Genomic DNA, 13,710 nt, shown 5'->3' with positions numbered 1-13,710 from the left:
TAGACCAAATTCAGCACGGGGGAACTGGGCTTTTTCTTAAGCCATAAACAATAAACAAAGTATATAAGCAACCAAATACACCCACTACATATATATATTACCCCACTTTTGCCTTCTACCACAGCTGGTAAGAATTGATAGGAAAGTTGATAAGAAATTTAGGATACAGCTGCTTCTAAAACCCTTTTTTCAAAAAATTAGCAACTCCTAAAACTACAAATCCCCACATCTTCATAAAAGACATCCCAGCTAATTGGTGCAATGTAGTTCTTAGATTATGTACTTCAGGTATAACTAGACAGAGGTATCAGCATACCATCAGAATCACTGCAGGAGCTACTCTAGATGAGCCCTACTACTTAATTGTCTTTTAATATGGAAACTCAACATTTTGATTAACAGAAGAATTACAACCACAAAATACGTTTCTCTCTAGGCAGCTGAGAAATGTTAAATTTACATTTCAGAAAAATAATTCTCTGATGTTGCTAGCATTGCCATTAAAATGAAATTATCTTTCAAGAGCACTGTACTGCCTTCTTCTTTCCAAACTGGAGATTTAACATTCCTGCAGAGATTCTGCATATTCCTCAGTTAGACCACAGACCTCACTCTTACCCATGTCTGCCTGTCACAGGATGCTGATACACATGCAGTACATACCAATAGTTAGACGTGGGAATAGATTTGTCCTTCTGACACTGTGTTAACAGACTACCTTATAAACATTCATACACAATATGCAAGATCCAAATTTATTCCATTATTTTCCTCCTCAGGGGTTTGCCCTGCTTGAGAACCAGAACAACCAGCACCAAAAGCGCCTCCAGCTTTGAACACCTGTATGTAGGTACATTCACTTGTCACAACATACTGTTCAAATGGCAAACCTCAACAACAAAAGTCTCCAGTGTAATCTTATGGATTAAGCACTTGGAATCTGTCATATTCAACGTGGACAAGACATGGATTGACAATAAAATGCTGAATAGCAATTCAAAAGATATTCCTCTTTCCGCATATTTGGAAACTAATTTGGCTTTAAAACAAACAAGAAAATTTCTTTCTTAACTATTTCATCCTACAAAGCTACTGACAGAATAAAGGTGACATTACTTCCAATTTAGATATCAGACATGATAGTGAGTGTAAGTGCATAGGTCTGCACTGTGGGAGGAATTTGGAGACTGGGGAGATTAAATGACACAGAGAGGAAAAAAATAATGTATGAAAAGAAAGGACTGTAACATACTCAACTATAACAAAAGTAGTATCTCAAAAAAACAGAAGAAATGTACCAGGCAAATGAAAGTACTGATTTCTCTTAAGATACCACTGAAATACTCAGTAGCTTGTTCTTGGAATATTTTGTGGTCCTTTGTCACTGTTTATAATTAAAGAATCCCCAAGCTGTTTACTCAGTTCACCTAATAAGAAGAGTATTAAATCTCACTGATTTTGTTACAAGTACTAATTTTCTAGGGAAGCACATTTGAAATTAGCCTATTAACAAAATATTTTCCTCCCGGTGACAGTGGTAATTCTGCCCAACACAGAAATAAAAAAAATCTGGGACATTGAATGTAACAATTGCTTCTCACAGTTGTGAGAATCACTGGATTCTTCTGAAGTACCATAAAATGGATTATACCCAATAAGGACTCTTACACTTTATCATCAAACAAATATTACAAGATCTAGACACATCATAAAAGGGATTAATGTGAAGATACAAAAAACTGATTTATTTAATGATGGTGGCATATATGAATAAATTGTTGTACCCTGAGATAACCCTCATCCATCAGCTTTGAGCACATGCTTAAAAGTTGTGCAACTCTCTGCCACTACTCCATACTACAGAAAGCCCAGCACTTTGCTGTTATTAAAGCAAGTAATGCTGTCACTGTCTAATTACGAACAGTAAATAATGCAGCAACATGTCTTCTTCCAAGCTGCAAGAAGAAGCAATTTATTGAAAAGCCATGGCATTTATACAAGAGACATCGTAGAAAGAAAGTAGAAAAGACTCATTGGTCCAAGAAGGCAACACCTTTTTGAAAATATACTTTCTCCAAAAACATCACGAGACACATGGCTCAGTGATCAGCACCAGGTGTTCATCTGTGTTGTTCTTTCTTCCTTCCCTTGTTTTGTCTCTGAGAAAGATCGTCAGCCTGGGAAAGGTCCAGGCTGCAGCTGAGAAAGATTGGATTTTTCCACAAGGTTTCAGCAGTGTCCACATAATGCTTTAATGCATATTATTTTATAATGTAGTGATAGGCATCCAGTTTTTAAAGATGTGAATCACCTGGCATACTGAAGACATTTTACTGAGGTGTGCACGGAATTTATCCTGATGTACTCCAAGATAAGTGTTAAACATCTCACAAATCCCCTTTAAAGTACCTCAGAGTCCTTTATTACTGACCTAATGTGTGCATGTAAATCTACACGTGTGCCCTTTGGTCCTGGAAGACCAACCTGACCAGTAGTCAGGATGTCAGTTGACATCCAGTGACATGTCAGTCAATATATACAGCTGGATTCCTTGCACCATGATTTACCTTGTGCAGCTATTATGAAAGTAATTCTTCACTTGTTTCTACCCTTGACATGAAGCTACTGCACCTTGTTCTCAGTCTTCTAAATGCAAATTCCATCCATTCACTTGCTACTCATGGCAACACAAAGCAGTTTCACCTACAGTTCAATCAGAGGCTTCAAAATTCATATGACCAAGAAAAAGGGTGGCAAAGTTATTAAGCATTCAGAAACTCCCAAAACAAAGAATCCTGTGCTTACCACAGATAAACAGTTTTCTGGACACGCTGATAATGCTGGCAGAAACAGTTCCAATTGTTTCGTACCTTGGAGGAAATAACCACCCTGTCATGTACTCCTAGACCTCTCCCCAATCCTATCTACTCAACAAAAAGGCCTACAAATCCTGTCAGATGCATTCAGTCTCTGTAAAGACACTAGTAAGTACCTTTACATTGCTATGGTGCCAAAATACCATTATGACACACTTCAAACAGTTCTTGATAACAGATCCACAAACATAAGCTAGTGGAGAACAATAACAGAAATGAAACGTGCCTGATATCATGGCAGCTGCTACCACGCATTTCCAGAGATGATACCGGTGATCTGCAGCAAGCTTTGCATACTAGAACAGAAAAAACTAATTCTTTCCATACATATCAGTTAGGCTGATAAGCGCTGAATACATGAGGTCTACAGCATTATCCCAATCTCATCATTCAGTTATACTTGTTCCACACCGGCAGTGATGCTTGCCCAAGCACAGATCTGACATGCTTAAACAATGAACACGGTAAACTGTCTAGGTAGGACTTGCCAGGTGCCCAGCTTAAGGAACTCCATTCTCAGCTGAACTTTACCATCCCGCTTTGTAGTTCACTGGGTGTTGCAAAGAATGGCAAGCTTAAGACACATGACAAAAGGTATACCATTTGACATCAGTTAAACTGTGGTACCTGACAATGCTGTTCTTCAAGTACTAGATAGAAGGAGAGAGACTTCTTATAAATCTTCTACTTTGATCACAAGTACCACATTTCTATTAGTTTTGTACCCTAAATTTACAGTGCAGCTATAAAATGAATAAAGGACTCCAATGGAGTCATTTAATATGACAGTTATTGAAATGCTGATCTTGTCTCCAGACATTTACATCTCACCTCTCCAACAGGATGAAGAAACAGTATTTTAACAACAAACAAGATCACACCACACCATACACTTAAAATTCTTGCAAATTATTTAGCAGAGATGTGTTCAACTTGAACCAATTTTCATGTATAGATCTGATATTGAGCACTCAGGTTATAATGCAAGAGGGAATTAATGATGAATACAAAATTATCACCTTGAGAAAACAAATTATATTAATTTTAGCTTATCTCTTATAAATAGAATCAAAATGCTTTAACTTAAGAAAAAAAGTCAAATAGCTTCTTTTATACATACAATATTCTGTCTAGAAGGAGAATGGACCAGAGACTCTTTTATATCAAACACAGTGCTTGAAAACTCACCTAAGTTTTTAAGGAAGTAAATCACCACAATCAAGACCACATTAAAAAGCAAAACACAGATAAGAAATTTATCGTCATAATTCAAGAACCAGTGAATATCCAGCAGAAGTACCAACCAGTATGTAAAAGGCAGTAACTGATTCCATATAGTGAATGATTGTGTTCCTTACTACCATGTAAGATTTGAAGACTTGAAAGTGTAAGTGGATTCAAAAAAGCAATTGAATTAGGGAAAGATAATCCCATTAGCAGCAACTTAGCAGGACCTTTCATATGCAGCCTCCCAGAAGTTGCTAAGAAATGGACTGCAGAGTGGAAAGAATTTCTCTTGGAAGTAATAATGGTATCCTCAGAGGTGTTTCTTGTGTACCTTCCTGAAGACATTTGTTTTTTCAGTTTGCGTGCTGTGGCACACGCTACTAGCACAGCTCTGAAAGGCTGACATGACAGTGTGTCCACTATTAACCACAGGAGTAATGATGTCAACAATTTGAAATCTTTAGCATGTTTTGATCCAATCGCATTTTCTTCAAAAGCATAAACAACCTGGCTGAGGTAGCAACATACACACAGAAAATAAATGCTATGACCTCTTTAAAAGCTTAGGGAAAAAAAAAAAGGACAGAAAAAATTGTTGCATTCGGCTTCTACTCCAGTGTGAACCTTTTCAGTTTTGCTGTCATCCAGCCCTTCAAGCTGGACCCAACATAGCCATAGAAAGCAGGAAAGCATGGGATAGATTTGTTTTGCAAGACATGCAAGAATTTCTAAACCAATTATGTTCATCTTTGAAACACCTTATTTAGTATTCCATTAACTTCTTACAGAAGACTCTAAATTGTCAAGTAGCAATGTCAAATTTATCCTTTTAGAATAATATATAAAATCCAGACAAATTTCTACAGATTTTAAAACATCACCTGAAGCAATTACTGTACCAGCAGTACATCAAGTGGTCAATTAAAAAATACTGATATACATAAGATCCTGTGTCATTCAAAGTTTATATAACATTGAGTGGGAAAATGGGAATTTTTCTTGATATGCAGCATCAACCAAAAAATCTAAGCTTTCCCATAAAACTTATTTTTGTCCTTCTCTAAAGGTAAAATGTCTGCCAAGCATAAACCACAGACCAACAGATGATACACTGTGTTCTCAAATCTGCTGTTGGAATGCTTCAGTGTCTTTTGTGCATACTGTTTTTCAAGAGCAGAGTATGAAAACAACACTTCCACTACATTTTTTTTACAATCTGAGGATCTGAATAAGCAAGGCAAGACTGTGCAATGAGAAGGCTGACGGAGTCAGACTCTTTTACCACAGCAAAGAGAAGGCAAAGAAGCTATTTAATTACAGCATATAGCTACTTGTAGGGTAGCAACAAAGATCACAAATGCAAACTCCTCCTGGTGTTAATGGACAATACTGACTGGTCACAAATGTAACTTGGGAGGTTCAGGCTGTAGATGAGCAGAAGTTCTTCCATTAGGAAATAAGTAAAGCTCTGAAACAGGTTGCCTGCAGAGGCTGTAAATCTTTCTCTTTTGGGAGACTTCAAGACACAGGTAGACAAAGCTTTGTCTGGACTGATCTAGCCTTGGCAACAGGCCTGCTTCAAGAAAGAGGCTGGATTAGGTGACTCAGAATTCCCTTCCAAACAACACTTCCATTAACACTAAGTTAGCAAAGCAAAGAAACTAAAGAATGCTTAAAGCATTATATTTCATTATAGATAACTAACATCAAGAAGTTTATGGCAAATTGTTTTAGAGCTATGGAAATAAAATTTCATACAGCACATATTTAGTGAGATGCTTATTGAAACAAAACTTCATCAACTTTTAGTGGAGAGCATCAACACCACTACCCTGTTGTTTCCAGATCTTAAATCAAGGTGATTCACAGCTTCCAAATAGACAAATTATATTTAACATCTCTGTAACTGCAGTTTAACATTCCTCAGTGACTGCAGCTATAAAGAAAGAAAAAAAGGGAGAACCTCAGCGTACAAAATTTGAGAAACAGAATCACAATAGAATGCTGAACTGATAGACTGCAAGTATACAGGGGACAATGTCCAAGATAATGCTGGCAGGAACCAGATTAGGAGGAATAAACTAAGCCAACTCATCAAATTAATGTGCTAACTGGGTAAAATGCAACTTTGGCAGGGTAAGACCACAACCACTTACAGCCACAAACTCAAGAAATCCACATACTCAAAAGAAGACTGAGAATGTGAACTGATTAGCATTAGCAAGAAATTAATTAGTTCTCTATTTCTGTTAGTTAAATTACCAAGAGAACTGTATAAATTATAGCCAATAAACATTAATGCCTTCACTTGTCAAAATGTATAAATAATAAAAACTTTCGATAATTGGTGTACTGGCTTTGTGAATTTGCCATCTAGGACCCCTTTCTGAGCTGAAAGGTATTTGAAATAAATCAAATACCTTGACTCTGTGTAGAATGGCCTCTTACACACTGGGTGAAGGAACCCATTATGGAACAAAGGCTATACTCTCAAAAGCAAATATTTACAAATTTATTTACAAATATTACATTTTTTCCATCTGTAAACAACAACCACCTCGGTAAAAGCTTCATACAATAAGGTTATGACTCATTTTATGCTTTGCTGCCCATCTGCATTCTTTATGCAACAACCCAGACTTATCATTTGTTGTGCTGACAGGAAATGATTGCTTACAACACAAGTAACAGCAAAGTCTATGGGAAATCATAGTTCTATGGGTCATTCACTGGGTACACACCCACCTCTCCTTAAGCAATTACATACTTCTGTGCCTTGCTTTGGCTCTAATCTAAATGAAGAAAGCCCATTTAATCACTTAATAATGATGATTTGTCCTTCTACAGTTTCCTTGGCTAGGAAATCACTCCATTGATTACCAGAAGTTTTGCAATTATTTTCCTAAGACCAACCTTCATTTTTAGAAGAGTTGTTTCTTCAGAAGGCACAATATTCTTTATGGTTCAGTCTCCACACCAGGCCAAGTAACTGCAAGCAGGTTTTTTCTTGCCACTGACTTGAATTTCAAGGTATGTTGGAGGATTTCCATGTATAGGCTACATTATTTAACTTCCAGAAAAGCTTTAGTTAGTATTTATATTTACCACAAGCAAACTACAGTCAAAGACTATGAAATATAGTAGAGATATGCATAGTAACTTCAATAGGTTATGGGGATTTTTTTTTCTCTTCTCTTAATAAAAGAGGCTAAATTGTAACACTTGGTATGGACAAGCATAACAATTTCCAGATCAGCACTGAAGGACATAGACACGCAGATAAAGAAGTTTCTAGCTGAACAATGCTGACTTCTCTTCTGCAAGATGCTGATCTTTCCACTTCTTAAATATATGAGTCGGTTAAGCAACTAAGTTTTTGAATTACCGTTTTCTTAATCATGCTTTCTCCCAGCTCCAGGGTCACTGGCACCTCTTGGGAAGGACTCAGCTTGAGCTGTTCTTGTCACAATTCAGTGAACCCTAAAGGACATCACCACCAAAACAGTCTCAGACTCAAGAATTCAATACAGAATTTCAGACCACCTTATTATTTACTTCTTAAGGCCAAATACGTTGTTTTGCATTAACATGGGAACAAGTTTTGAACATTGTTATATTAAATTCTTTATTTATCTGTAAAAACTCCACGATACCTGCAAATTAAGGTCCACTGAACTTTGTCAGACACACTACAGAAATGTATTCCCATAACCTCTCAGCATGTTGAGCAGTGAAATATTCAACCTTAATTTGTTATATTGGATATAGCTCACTCTTCTTCAAAAATAAGTCAGGGCCAGTTTGATGTGGGAGTCATGGGGGTGTAATGAATAGATCCAACTCTGAACTAAATCTTGTTTTGGCATAAAAAACCCCAAAAGCACTCAGCCAATCAAGAAACCAAAAATAGATTATTTCATCATAATCTAAAACTGCTCATCAGAGTTGAAAAAAATCCAGGAAACATCTGAATAATACAGAGAAACAGAAATAGAGGAAGAGGAAAAATCCCCAACAAAACTCAACCCCAGAGAAGTTTCAATAAGCATAGCAAAACTCGTGCAAAATTTACAGCCATTGTATGAGAACAAACCACTGACAAGCATTTGTGATACGTAAAACAGAGTCATATTAAGTTAAATAAAAGCCTTGACCACCTGTACTTCTAACCACACATTAAAGTAAAAATCACATAGGACTTCATTATCAACTCAAATAATTTTCAATACTGTCTTCCATATTTGGCAATTTCATTTTATTTTTAAGTAAGGAAATTTCTGCCACATCTATAATGGGCTAATTTTTCTGGAACACTGGCCAGAATTCAAAGTGAAATAATGCAGATACTGAATATGTGAAAAATTTTCTGTGTGCTTTAAATAATATCAGAATATTGTGCTACTCAGCCACAATTTGACAGCAAGGACAGATAATCAATCAATGCAGTTCATAACTAAAATCTAATATATTCACTATAAACTTCCCTGTAAGTCCACTTCAGTCATTAGTCACAGAATAAGAAGGTAGCGAAAACAGGAAAGCACATCAGATTAAGGCCCAGAGTTAGACTGGAGTGAACCTGTAAATCTATGAAGAAATAGCATTGCAGTGAGATTGTTCTCATCTGTTTGGAATTTTTTTGTTTCCATTTTATTGAAAACAAACCAAGTAAAAATACTAACATTCTATACAAAAAAATGTCCAGTAAAGATCCTGTGGTCTATATAACTTCTTAGAACAATAATGCATGTGACAGAAATAAGCAACAAGAGAGGTAGAAATTTATCATATTATTGATATTGCAGTAAAAAACCTCAAAAGTTTCAAACAAAAGTGGCTTCCTTTCCCAGAGCTGGTGACCAGATTATTCTGTTTGAATGAACCAATGCAGCTGTGGGAGGAGGGCTTCTGGATGGTTGCTGGACAGAGTCAGGAGCTTATTATTTTCTGTTCGTCAGGGTTGTATTTTATTATAGGGCATGGGTATAAGAGAGAGACCTTAGAGAGAGGTTAGAGATTAGAGATAAGAAGAGAGAGTCAAGAGAGAAGAGGAGAGAGGAAGAAAAGAATTTTCCATTTGCAGTACAATAAGTATTATTCCATAATGAATATTCTAAGTTCCAATAACCAATCTAATACAATATACTAATTTCCTAATATTTGCATGCAACCTATAGGGACAACTAAATTACCATGTTTTATGGCTTTACCGTTATCTTCTGACCTTTCCTGCCATGCTTGGGACAGGATATCTGCTATTTCTTTGGCATGTGCGGTATTTGGTATTATCTAAACAAAGGAAGAGGCCTCAAACCTTAACATAACTATTTTCAGCATCTATGTCAAATACTGCTAACATCTCTATTTCATCTATTGTTTTAGAACTACTTGTTAGGCATTCATAAGTCTTTGCTATTCCTTCACCAACATGCAGCTACTTTCATTGTTCTCAATTTCAAAAGAAAATGGTGTATTTCTTCTCCCTATAGCCTAAAAAAAATAAATATATACACAAATTCAACCAGCATTTTCTTAAAGAAAAAGTAATTTATCTAGAAGACTATCAAATTGCTCTATTTAATATCTTCCCACAGGTTTTCCAGAAAATGCCAGATAAAAACTTTCTTGAATTCAGAGAAAATAATGCCATGACATAGGATCATGATACACAGTGTGGTAGATACAGGCAGTCAGACAAGTAACCTGAGCTATCTACAACTACCCCATGGGCATAAATGGTTCTGCCTATCTCATTCCTCCAAGTTTCCCTGCTTCAACATCTGCTCTGGCAGTCTAGTGCTTAAGCAAGCATCTTCAGCTCATAATATCAGCAAAAAAGCTCCCACCCCAACACAACAAAAAAATCAAACAAAGCAACCCTCCAGTGAATCACATTTAAAAAACATAAACAAAAATACAAACAAACACACAAACAAAACCAAACCATGTGAGTATGTCTCTAACAGCTCTCAGGCTGCAGTCTCACAGCAATCTAAGCCAAACTAACTTCTGATTGGCATAGGCTCTTACCTCCCTCTGGCTGCATGTTCCTACTCTTTCCCTTGCACCAGCTTCAACATTCACTCAAAACCATTTCAGTGAGCTGAATCAGAAGACTCCCAATGACAGAAGAAAACTAGGAAAATATCCCCCTGCTTGGACAATACACCAGAACAGGTTGGTGCAGGTTCTAGTAAGCACAAGGGCTCCAAGTGAGGCAGCCACTCAGTACATCAGCCCAGGTTACTGCCAAACCACAACACTGACTTTACCCACGAACAGGGTGGATAAGCAGCAAAGCTGACAGACAAGAGACAGCAGAAATGCACATCCCCAAAAGAGATCACACCTCCAGAGCTGCAGCAAGCTGTTAGTTTAGTCTAGCTGGCTTCATCCTACAGTACATGGAGCAGCACAACTGCAACTGGCTTCAAGAGAAAATACTACTTCATTCCAGAGCCTCCTCTGCTCTGCTTCTCCAATAAACCACTGCTAAGTAAGTCTTAGCATTTAGTAAGTCAGAAGCAGTTGCAAACTTTCACCTTTCAGCTCCCACTTTGCATACCTGCCTTGCACCAGCAGGACAAAGGTGATCAACTGCCTTTATGCACTTCCATGCACAGGCTGAACATAACAGGAATTTAAGCTGCTTGCATTCACAATCAGTTTAACAGACTGAAATACTTAAATCTGCTACTTCTTTTAAACCCTACAACAAAATATCTCACAGGCTTATTTAACGCCTATTTGTATTACCATTTTGGTAACCACACATTACATGCAAAAAAGCCCCACTCATTTTCAATAGGTTTGTAAATTAAAGTATGTAAATAAAGGTCAAGTATTAGAAAATCAGCAAACTCATCTGCTTTGGATAATGCTCTTCACTGAGGCCTTAAGAATACTCTGCTGAGAGTCTTACTGGTGTTTTCCAGCATAGAGATGTGCAAACAGATGGGAAGAAGCTGAGACAGCTCAAGCAGAATGCTATTCATTCACACATACCTTACACCAGTAATGTAAACAAAGAATGTTGGCCTCATTTCAAAGGGTGGCTGTTAGGAAAAAAAACTAATAAAAATTGAAAAAAAACCCACCTTTCATTAAGGCTTAATAGCATTGTGTGAAAGACAAATTCTGGGAACAAGCTTTGTTCCACAAGAAGGTGGCAAAGCTTATATACATGCACAAACTGTAGAACTAATTCTTTATTTTCTGCTAATAAAAACCTCTAGAAGAAATACCTTTAGAAAACAGATATCATAACCAGTAGCAGGAACACTTTGTTGTTGAGGAAACCATTAGAGAATAAACACTGTTTTTTTGCACACTACCCTAGATAAGGCAAAACCCTGCAGACATGCCGAACCAAAGTGGTTTCAATAGGGTCCTGATAAACCTACACCTGCACAGATAGGCATTGACATAACTTGAGCCACTGAATGCAACAGGGCCTGCCCGTCAAAAGTTTTCCTCTAGGATCCCTCATGTTGCTGTGTTTTTGTCAACTACAAAGGGACACTCAATTTCTTGTTGCTCAAATGGATGCAAACTCACATTAATTGCACAAGGTGCTATATTGTTACAGCTGTATCATAATTATTAAAAACCAGCATATTTGGAGTTCAAATATATAGCATAGCTGAGATTACTGGAAACAGACCTTATGAAAATTATTAATTCTGGAAGGGATTTTACACTGACAGAAAAAGAAATGCTGCATTCACATCCCAGTGACTACAGGAGAGTGACATGCACTTTGAACCTCAATTGACAATGATATCTGAACTAAATCATTTCAGTGGCTGCCAGAGTCCACTCGAGTTCATAATTTCAAACAAAAGCTTGTTGTTGTCCAGGTCTCTCTACAAAGACACATCAATCTGCTCACTCCCTAGCTCTGTTCCTTCTCACATGCACTGGTCCTTGCCTGCTCAGCAGGGCATGTTGTCTATACATACATAGAAATAGCTAAATGTGAACAACTTTCCTATCTAGATGTTCCTCTACCTTGGTACTTCAAGGGCATTTAATTTCCTGATAGGGCACCCTATGCACCTGCACACGTCTATGCTGGTCAGCACGTACCCATGTTAGCTTCAGGGTGGCAAAACAGTGGAACAGGTTGCCCACAGAAGCTGTGGATACCCTGTCCCTGGGCGTGCTCAAGGACAGGTTAGATGGGACTCTAAGGAACCTGGTCTAGTTGAAGGCATCCTTGTCTACAGCAGGGGGGTTGGAACCAGGTGATCTTTAACTCCCCTTCTAACTTAAACCACCATATGACTACGATCAGCTCGGAGCAGGATCAGGCTCTGGGGGCGGCCCGCGGGCACACGCCTACGCCTTGGATGCACCTGAGCTGAACCGAGCTGCCCTGCGGCGAGGCCGCCAGACCTCCGGGCGCCACCGCCAATGCCGCCCTGCCCCCGACAGGAATCCAGACATAGGGAGCGGGCCACAGACAGCCTAAAGGAACCGACTCCACGGCTCGCCGGACCCTCCCCGCTCACCTGCCGCCGAGCTCAGCGCAACCCTCCGGTGCCTCCTGCCGAGCTCCCACAGCTCCTCCTCGTCCTCCTCTAGCCTCCAGGCTTCGGCCATCGGCGGTGGAGGGGCAGCTGGCAGCATTTAAGAAGCGGGGACCGCCATGGCCGGCACACTCCCCTCGGGGCAGCCGCACGGACCTCCTGTCCGCCGGGCCCGTACTGTACCTGCGCCCTCTCCGCCGTGCTTCTTCCGGAGACCGCTCCGCGCTGCTGTCGCCGGGGCGAGGCGGGAGGAAAGGCACCCTTTCCTGCCCATCCGCGGCTCTCCAGCGTCAGCAGGAAGCCCGGCAGCCGCCTGGCACCGCCACAAAAGGGGGTGGAGGAGGCGTCCGCGGGGGGAGGTACCCGGCTGCCACTGCCGGGCAGCTCCGCCGGGCAGCGCGCGGCGATAGGCCGGCGAGCGAGGCCCGGAGGCGGCACCGCCCAGCAGCGAGCGGGGTGTACGAACCCAGGCGGCCTCCTCGTAAAAGTGAGAAACGACTTCCGGTGAGAGGGTACGGGGTGTGCCTCCCCTCGTAACGAGGGCAAGAAGCTGCCAAGAGGAGGATGGTGCCAAACTCTTTTCAGTGGTACCCAGCGACAGAACAAGGTGCAATGACCTAAATGGCCTAAAACATAAAAAGTTCCACCTCCGCATGAGGAAGAAAGTCTTTACGCTCTGGGTAGCAGAGTACTGGAACAGATTGTCCAGGGAGGTCGTGGAGTCTCCTTCTCCGGAGACACTCAAACCCACCTGGACAAGGTCCTGTGTCACCTTGTCTCAGTTTGAAAGACAGGTGTCGGCTAGGGAAGGCAGGACCCTGCCTTAGATTGGAGAATGTAAATCCCTTCCCTCCAAATTATTGCAATGTTGAAATTAAGGGGCTCTCAGGCAAAGATATGAGGATGGTAATAACAGTTCTTTACTAGTATGTATAACAAGGCAAACAAAAACAATAACAACTATGAAATCAATAACAAACAGAACCGGAGACCTCGTGACAGCCTTCTCGGCCGAGACGGAAAAGGAAGGAGGAGAGGCTTTGCTTCACAAAGCGCTGGGGCAGTAGATCCCAGTG

At 39.7% G+C, this 13,710-nt stretch overlaps 1 protein-coding gene across 6 annotated transcripts in view; it reads right to left on the bottom strand.

Annotated features, from left to right (window-relative positions):
- The window catches only part of SH3D19 (SH3 domain containing 19), a 93,406-nt gene extending 80,379 nt beyond the window's left edge, over positions 1-13,027 (bottom strand). For 2 of the 6 annotated variants that reach the window (XM_079305374.1, XM_079305375.1), the window contains exon 1: positions 12,617-12,991. In XM_079305374.1, the coding sequence (XP_079161500.1) occupies positions 12,617-12,734 (118 nt within the window). In that variant the 5' untranslated portion in view covers positions 12,735-12,991. Of the gene's footprint in view, positions 1-12,616 lie in introns of all 6 variants that reach the window. The other 4 variants (XM_079305379.1, XM_079305380.1, XM_079305376.1 and 1 more) reach the window with 4 other exon arrangements.
- Positions 13,028-13,710: the final 683 nt, after the last annotated feature.

The sequence above is a fragment of the Erithacus rubecula genome (assembly GCF_903797595.1).
Source record: "Erithacus rubecula genome assembly, chromosome: 5".
NCBI classification, from domain to species: domain Eukaryota; kingdom Metazoa; phylum Chordata; class Aves; order Passeriformes; family Muscicapidae; genus Erithacus; species Erithacus rubecula.
The sequence above is the reverse complement of the archived record's forward strand: the minus strand, read 5'-3'. Positions and strand labels throughout refer to the sequence as shown.